The following is a 9,512-nucleotide window of genomic DNA, read 5'->3' as shown; positions in this document are numbered from 1 at the left end:
TTTTACTCCCCCAACTTTTCTTATATCCTAAGCCATGAACTGTCTAGCAACCTCAGATACAATGACTGCTTCCCACACGATCATATTTTCTGAACCCACTGGTCTCTTTTGCCTCGGCATGGTCTTTTGCCGTGCCAAAATTGGCATTGTCAATCAGGCAAACAGGTGGCCAATGCCATAAAGAGGCTCCCTATCTCCCTGGCCCTTTGGTTTGGGAAGCCAATCAGAAATGACCCTGAGAGTGACAGAGGCAAACCTGTCAGCAGATCTGGGGTATAAAAAGCAAAACAACCCTGTTAGCACTTCTGAGCAGTCGTGCATTCCCAGCCTCGCCTCGGGTGTAGGGATTGCAAGAAAAGCAAAACTACACCGTCCCAGCTGTGTAGTTTTGTTTTTTATGGTTAGAGGCTCAACCATTCTCATGGTGGGATTGTTTAAAATCATACTCTGGATAAGGACGTCGTTTAAGGAACATCCGCTTGGGCTAAGCCCACTCCTGTTAGGCACTCTTGTGAAATCAGGTTAGTAAGATGTCTGCAATGATTGTGTTGTATTTCTTTGTGGAGTGAACCATGGGGACCTTTTGCATGCAACTAGGGGATATCTAGTAGATGTTATGAGGAAGCAGTGGTAAAAACTTGTGTCTCTTCGTTGCTCTTTTAAACTGGAGTGTAGTTTGTCCATTACAAGAATGCTGCCTTGTTGACTGTGAATTTTGTGTGCTTGAAATACTGGGCTAATAATTCTTTAAATGGGCTTGTGGTTGAGAAGCTATTTCAAACCGCAGATCTTTTAAAAAAATCTGTTAGAATGTCTGTTTAACTTTTCACATTTCCAGAGAGGGCTCAAGGTTATATTACTTACAGATAAACGAGACGGTCCCAGAATAGCTCTGACAAAAAGGCACATGGTGTTGGCTACGCGCTGATGACTTTTTAAGGGAATCAGCTGCCGGGGTATCCATTACTCTGCAGCTCTGGACCACTTGCCCACTGTCAATCAAACCCGGGATGGTTATTTTTGGAATGTGACATTTCAGAAGCATACCTCTTAAATACTAATAATACAAAAGCCTTATAAGATCACGATTGGGATAACAGGAAGCTGTATTTGTATCTTAAGGAGACTACTAAAGCATCCACAGTATATAATTAAAATTCATTCTGGATGTTGGTTTTGATGGTGTTTGCTATGATTTTATTTTTGTTGGAGACTAATGTTGCAGATAATGCAAGGAGCCCAATTTACATTTTAAATGTGATGCAATATTCTCAGTTTATATGAAGCGCTGAAATAAATTCATGTAAAACCATTCACTAGCTACATCTGGAACTGGGTGATTATTTGAGGAAAAAGAAAAACAACACATATTGGTTCTTTTTAAAAGGTAACTTGTACTTTCAGCTAAAATCCATTTTCTTATTTTGTCATGGTTTTATTATACTCACTGGACTTATAACCAAATGAATATTTAAGATCACCATCAAAACCAAAAAAGAAAAGAAAAGAAAATATTTCAATAAAATGTAACAAGGAACCTGGAATCCTTTCTGTCGCTCTGTCCTACTATCCTGATCCCTTACTCTTATGGCAAATGTCAATGATATCTGTACACTGGCATGTTTGATAGCTTCACTTCAGGGCGGCCAGCTGATAGAACCTGTCCTAAAAATTTTCAGTAGCCAAGTGCTGGCACAAATGCTTTACGGTTCAGAAATCTGGGGCTCCAATACCAACATTTGTAAAACCTTGAAAATTTTGCACAACAAGTTCTACAGAAACTTTATTCTCTTCCAGCTGGATAGCTTCACTTAGTCGAGTTAACATAATGGGATGTTACAACTAAGGTGATAAGTATCTCCATATTAAGAAATATGCCTCTGCAGTGATGTTATGGATATGAACTTTCCCCACATATTTTGGCAAAGACTGGTCGAATTGTGTTATGCTAACAAACATTTCAACAAGTACGGAGGAGGGGGTTCTTCCCAGATTTTGCATGTCCCGGCAGTTGTTTAAACCATCAGTGTCAGTTGTTATCTTATAGCCTGTCTCACATTTCAATGCTGAGTCCCTCTCTCTCTCTCACACACACACACACCCCGCCCCACCTAGGTTCAACTGCTTTACTTCTTTGCCTTTACATTTTGTCCTCCTGCCTTTCATATTAAAGGAAAACTACTTATCCTACATTACTATATTAGAGGCAATGGGTACTACAGGAGCGATAATTTCACTGCATAGCACTCCCTAAAATGCTGCTTTTAGAAAAAATTAAGTCAAGCAAGAGACAGGTCCAATGTAATTACAGTAAATTATTCCATTTGAAGTACTCTGCGTGGAAAGTCACTTGGCTTCATTACGTTAATGGGTTTAAACAGACTGGCATCTCACATCAAGTTTTCGTTTCCATCTTTCTTTTCAGAGTGCCTGTAAAGATGACGACAAAAGCACCAACGTTTACGCAGCCGTTACAAAGTGTTGTGGCACTGGAGGGTAGTGCCGCAACCTTTGAGGCTCACATTAGTGGTAAGACTTCCGTCTGTTTCTACTTTCCTTATTCCCATTAATTTTGCCAATATCTCCAGATGCAAAATGGCACAGCAATGTTTTCAGTGCTATAGACAATTTAGGGATATATCAGCAACAATAACTCGGGGAGAGGAAAGCTTTCTTCTTCTGTTCTTCTGGTCTCCCATTCAAAAAGATGGTGGTTTTCTGAGCATTTTAGTAAAGCCCTAAGGGACAGCAGCAGTACTACTTCCTAGCCTCTAATCGCCAATAGTTGATCACAGATATGAACATATGAAGTCTGCTTCATCTGTAGTCTAAAGGCACCACACAATCCCTCCTAAGGTTGCCAATCTATAAAGATGTTCAATGTGTTGTCGAAGGCTTTCATGGCCAGAATCACTGGGTTGTTGTGCATTTTCCAGGATGTATGTTCCAAAACATGGTCATGCAACCTGGAAAATGCACAACAACCCAAGAGTATAAAGAATTCAAGCTTTCTGACACCCCTTCTACATTGACCTTATATCCCAGGATCTGATCCCAGGTCATCTGCCTTGAACTGGATTATATGAGTCTCCACTGCCATATCATCTGAGATAAACAGATAATCTGGGATCAAATCCTGGTATATAAGACAGTGTAAAAGGGGCCGATAGGTTAATTTGAACATATCTTTGCCCTATATAATCTTTAAAATGATGGCAATGTTAAAAGGTTCTCAGTTATCAAAGTGGGCTGAAATGACCAGGCTAAGAATGAGTTGCCTACACCAGAAAAAACATCCATACCCACTTTTACTCTGATGCTGTAGAAGAAACACACAATGTAAGACCATTGTGTTGATAATTGAACACTTTACCTATGTTGGAAATCGCCCTGAGTCCCTTCGGGGAGATAATAATAATAAACTTTATTTCTATCTGTCCTATCATCCCAAAGGGACTCAGGGTGGATTACAACAAACAACGGCATATATTCAATGCCTTCAAAAAACAGGTAAATATTGGCATAGAATCATAGAATCATAGAGTTGGAAGAGACCTCATGGGCCATTCAGTCCAACCCCCTGCCAAGAAGCAGGAAATCGCATTCAAAGCACCCCCAACAGATGGCCATCCAGCCTCTGTTTAAAAGCCTCCAAAGAAGGAGCCTCCACCACGGCCCCGGGGAGAGAGTTCCACTGTCGAACAGCTCTCACTGTGAGGAAGTTCTTCCTGATGTTCAGGTGGAATCTCCTTTCCTGTAGTTTGAAGCCATTGTTCCGTGTCCTAGTCTGCAGGGCAGCAGAAAACAAGCTTGCTCCCTCCTCCCTATGACTTCCCCTCACATATTTGTACATGGCTATCATGTCTCCTCTCAGCCTTCTCTTCTGCAGGCTAAACATGCCCAGTTCTTTAAGCCGCTCCTCAAAGGGCTTGTTCTCCAGACCTTTGATCATTTTAGTTGCCCTCCTCTGGACGCTTTCCAGCTTGTCAACATCTCCCTTCAACTGTGGTGCCCAAAATTGGACCCAGTATTCCAGGTGTGGTCTGACCAAGGCAGAATAGAGGGGGAGCATGACTTCCCTCGATCTAGACGCTATTCCCCTATTGATGCAGGCCAGAATCCCGTTGGCTTTCTTAGAAGCCGCATCACATTGCTGGGCATAAAATCCCAGGACCACATATATGAATACAGCATAAAAACCTAACATCAAATTAAACCTAATATCAGTGAATTGAGTGTAACATCAATAACCTAAACCAATCAAACAGAATCAGACAAAAATTATACAGGGACATAAAATCTAAATAAACATTCACAGTCATTTAAAAAGCCAACTGAAGTTCAACAGAATTGTGTGGGTTGGATTATGTGGCCTACTGTGGTAAATGGGAGATAGAGTGGTATACAAATAAAGTTTTATTTATTATTATATATTTTAACAACGAAAGCACTTATTGTAGGCTTTTATGCTCACTTCTTTAAAAAGTCAAATTTTGCTTTATAGTTAACAGGGGAAACTGTGATTTTCTAGTGTGTCCGTCTAGATCAGGGTGGCAGGACTGATTAATGAGAGATGTGTTGACTTTTAAAAGAAATGTGTAGGTTGGGGCACTCAGGCTTGAAAAGGCAAATTTAGTTAGTGTGACCGTTAGGACAATGTCAATGTGGTATATTACAAATAGGGCTCCTTCTACACTGCCCTATATCCCAGGGTGCGATCCCAGATTATCTGCTTTAAACTGGATTATATGAGTCTCCACTTCCAGATAACCTGGAATAAGAAGATAATCTGGGATCAGATGCTGGGATATAGGAAGTGTGGAAGGGGTCTGTGTTTAGTGCTAAGTGGAAGAAACCAGAGCAACACTGGGGCAGAATATTCTAAATTTCAACTGGATTATTTTGCTGGTGTAGATAACCTTAACCCCTAAATCACATGGGGACAAAGTATATTTACTTTGAGCAAACAGACAAAGGCAAAATCACACTCCTCATACATAATTGCTTGCCGTACTATGCATGTGTGCTGTGTGTACATATGTTCCCCTGAGAAGTCTTGTTAAACATTGGAAATGTTTGCACAGTTATGCATTTTTAAAAATTTGTCTCATTTGTAACATTCTCATTGAAGCTTGGAATAATGTACATTATTACGGGCTATTTCATTTCGGAAAATCTACTTATTCTGATAACCCATGGGTGCTCTTAATATGCTGTACAAGATCATACATTGTGCTTGAATGAAATATATATTAATACAAGCTATTGCCAAAGGATTTCACAAGTCCTCTCCTTTTCTGTGAGTCAAGCTTAGCAGATAGTATGTTCTATCCGCATGCCCCCTTTAACAACATAAGCCCTTTCCACACAGCTGAATAAAATCCCACATTATCTGCTTTGAACTGGGATACATGGCAGTGTGGACTCTAGTATTCCAGTTCAAAGCAGATATTGTGGGATTTTCTGTCTTGATATTCTGGGTTATATGGCTGTGTGGAAGGGCCTGTAGTCATGTCTAAGCATCAGTTTTAAACAGATTTGCATGGAGGTAAGTCCCACTGAAAGCTTAGGGATTTCCTTCTGAGTACAGTAGAGTCTCACTTATCCAACATAAACGGGCCAGCAGAACGTTGGATAAGCGAATATGTTGGATAATAAGGAGGGATTAAGGAAAAGCCTATTAAACATCAAATTAGGTTATGATTTTACAAATTAAGCACTAAAACATCATGTTTTACAACAAATTTGACAGAAAAAGCAGTTCAGTACGCAGTAATGTTATGTTGTAATTACTGTATTTACGAATTTAGCACCAAAATATCATGATGTATTGAAAACATTGACTACAAAAATGCGTTGGATAATCCAGAATGTTGGATAAGCGAGAGTTGGATAAGTGAGACTCTACTGTATTTAGAGTAGTGCTGTAAGAGTGCAGTCTCATGAATGTTCCAGTCTGAACAGATACAAAAGAAACCTAGCCCTTGCTGACATGCATCAATTTCATCCAGAATTAATCTGGACTCAGTAGCTTAGTGGTTAGAATTCGATTAGTAAGAGAGAAACCTAGCTTCAAATTCTCACTTAGGCCACGTCTACACTGCCAAATAAAATTCAGATTCGTTTGCTTTGAATTGGATTATCTGGCAGTGCAGACTCATATAATCCAGTTCAAAGCAGATAATTTGAATTATTTGCTTTGATAATATGGATTATATGGCAGTGTAGAAGGGGCTTTAGACAAGAATGAATGATTTTCCAGCTGTTGTTCTTTCATTTCCTAACTCACTTAGGGGGATTGTTGCAGGAATAGAAGTCACTAAGAGCTAGATTAAGAGTCAGCTGTTGTAGCCCCCCCCCCCCCCAATCTGATCCCCAATTGCAGGGTATTTCCCTCATTCTCCCATTAAATGAACAATGGATAAAAGAAACAATTGCAGGGAACAATATCTAGGAGAGGAACTGAGGTTGTGATGCTCTATTTCTGTATTCTACAGCAATTGTATACAAAACCTAGGTCCCTTCCACACAGCTATATAACCCTGAATATCAAGGCAGAAAATCCCACAATATCTGCTTTGAACTGGGTTATCTGAATCCAAACTGCCATGTATTCCAATTCAAAGCAGAACATGTGGGCTTTTATTCAGCTGTGTGGAAGAGGCCCTAGTTAGCCTGTTCCTGCAGGTGCCATGTATTAAATGAGTACAAATCAGCACTAAATTGACTTAAATGAAGGTAGCTGAGCTAATTTATAGACCAGCATTATAAAGTTCAATCCTGAAGAGATAAAGCATTAGGAATTCAATCACTGAATCCCATAAAGATGAATATTAAGGGATATTAACCAACTTAATGTGAATATTAAGTGATATTCAGAAGTGGCCATAACTTGAGGACGCTGTCCATGTAGGCAGAGCTTGGAACAGGGTTTTTTTGTGACAACTCCAGAAACCCTATGATCACACTGGCTAGGGGATTAGGTGGGATAGAGTCCCAAAATGTAACTTTTACGAGCTTGATACGTCAGGCCTTATTTCCATGTGGTGCCTCAGGGTGGTTTCAGTAGGACCTATTTTAAATGTGGTTCAAGCTCTGCTGGGTAAAATGATCTCATACTGCAGTTTATGGCCACATGTTTTTAAGATGAGGTTCTGGATACAGAATCCAATATAGAAATATGCCATGACTCAAAGTACAGATCAGTAGTGGTTATTATGTAGACTATAAATGCATGGACATGCACATACATTTCAGAATGTAATCAGGATACATGGACAATGGGCACATTTTACAATTAATTTCAGTTACCCTATATGCCCGTGTATAAGTCTAGAAATCTCTAGCAACAACAAGAGTATCCTTCTGGGAAGTTAAATCAGGAAATCCCAAATGGTTGGCCCCCCATTAGGATCTTCCTCCAGGGGCAAACCAAGAATGGGCAACTTGGAAGTCCCTGAACAGACTCAAAAGTGTAGTGGGCAGATCAAAAGTGGGAAGATCAAAAGACAACCTGGCAAAATGGCACTATCTTGAAGAATCCTCCACCTTGTGCAACTATGGAGCAGAACAAACAACTCAGCATCTGTATACTTGCTCACAATGCCCTGCTTCATACACAGAGGAAGACTTGTTTAAAGCTACAGACAATGCAGGTGCTGTTGCCCGTTTTGCTCTAAAACTAGCTTCTTGTGATTCCTTTATTTTATCAGTTTTAAATTTATTTATGCAATGCTTTTGTCACGAAATAAAAGTCTGGAAATTTTAGTCCAAAATAATGAACTAAAAACTGGGTTCAACATATCCACAGGTCACTATGAGTACTTATCAAAAAAGGAACCACGCCCTTCTTTGAATACAAGGACAAAAAGCAAGATCTGCCCTGGGAGAACCTAGAGGAGGCATTGAATCTCTCTAGCCTCTCCACTTCTGGCCTTTTCGAATGCCTAAGGAATGGGAATGGAGTGCCAGGGAAAGCTGACCCCCTGGCATGGCATTGCTGTTCTCCCCCATGGGTCATATCAATTTCGGCCCCAGACCTGACCTTGAATTATATGTGAGGTCGACTTAAACATGAGTATAAATGGTACTTGATAAACTATTTTACACATCTGTAGTTAATTTTATGTATTTTCCATCAAAAGATGGAAAACAAGGGAAAATATATGGCTCTTGGGCAATTGGCCAGCTTGTAAAATAGCCTCTGGCGGTTGTCCACCCCAGAATTAGAACATGGCTGAACAGGCAAGTCCATTCAGGACCTATATGGCCAAGCAATATCAGAGAGTGGTCAAGATGCAGCAGCTAATATTGAGAAAAGAGATCAAGGGGAAACTGCAGTAGTTTGCTTTTGCCTAAGCCTACTGGGAAAGGAAGATTCCACCCCTCTCTCTTCCATGCTGAGGTCATTGAGTGCAAACTATTTTTCCACTTTCAACTTAATTTGCAGCAATTGAAATAAGCTGTGGAAAAAGAGTGAAATGGGAGGAAGAAAGAGAAACTGGGCACTTTAAAAGCAGCTAAAATGGGCTGAAAATGATTATTTGGAAGTGCCCCTGCCAAACTTTGACGGTTGGAGAGAATGGTTGTATGGTCAATTACTCCCAGACACCAGATCCCCAAATGCAGTGGTTCTCAACCTGGGGTCCCCAGATGTTTTTGGCCTACAACTCCCAGAAATCCCAGCCAATTTACCAGCTGTTAGGATTTCTGGAAGCCGAAGGCCAAAAAACATCTGGGGACCCAGGTTGAGAACCACTGCCCAAATGGGTTTTGCAAAAGGCACTACAGTAGAGTCTCACTTATCCAAGCTAAACAGGCCGGCAGAAGCTTGGACAAGTGAATATGTTGGATTATAAGGAGAGATTAAGGAAAAGCCTATTAAACATCAAATTAGGTTATGATTTTACAAATTAAGCACCAAAACATCATGTTATACAACAAATTTGTCAGAAAATGTAGTTTAATATGCAGTAATGTTATGTTGTAATTACTGTATTTACGAATTTAGCACCAAAATATCGCGATATATTGAAAACAATGACTACAAAAATGGCTTGGATAATCCAGAAACTTGGATAAGCGAGGCTTGGATAAGTGAGACTCTACTGTATTTCTGAAACAGCTTCTCTTTTGGTTTCATTGTCTTTCTACATAATATTACACTGACTCATCGTTCTATAAATCCCTCTTTCTTCGAAACTGCTTAGCAATACATATAACTCTGGCAATGATTCAGTATTTGGCTTTCTAAAAATGCACTTAAATCTATGGACAATTTTTATCTCTTGACGTCTGACCTTTTAAATCATAAGAAGTGTGATTTTGTGCTTGCATTTCAAAAAAAAATCAGTCACTGGCCATTTAAAACCCTGTTTTTCTCTATTTCCAATTATTCAAAGTAGGAGAAACATACGCACTATCAAATATTTCAGTTACAGCTGTATATTAAAGAAATCCTTTAAAATACAACTATAACCATTCAGTCTACACCAGGCATGGGCAAACTAAGG

At 39.8% G+C, this 9,512-nt stretch overlaps 1 protein-coding gene across 1 annotated transcript in view; it reads left to right on the top strand.

Annotated features, from left to right (window-relative positions):
- The first annotated feature begins 297 nt into the window (after positions 1–297).
- Positions 298–9,512, top strand: part of ttn (titin) — a 331,374-nt gene continuing 322,159 nt past the window's right edge. Inside the window, exons 1-2 of the mRNA XM_062969136.1 lie at positions 298–521; positions 2,426–2,529. Of these exons, the coding sequence (XP_062825206.1) occupies positions 2,439–2,529 (91 nt within the window). The 5' untranslated portion in view covers positions 298–521; positions 2,426–2,438. The remainder of the gene's footprint in view (positions 522–2,425; positions 2,530–9,512) is intronic.

This window comes from Anolis carolinensis, chromosome 1, assembly GCF_035594765.1.
Source record: "Anolis carolinensis isolate JA03-04 chromosome 1, rAnoCar3.1.pri, whole genome shotgun sequence".
Lineage (NCBI taxonomy): Eukaryota > Metazoa > Chordata > Lepidosauria > Squamata > Dactyloidae > Anolis > Anolis carolinensis.
Note: the sequence above shows the minus strand (reverse complement) of the source record. Positions and strands in the feature narration are given on the sequence as shown.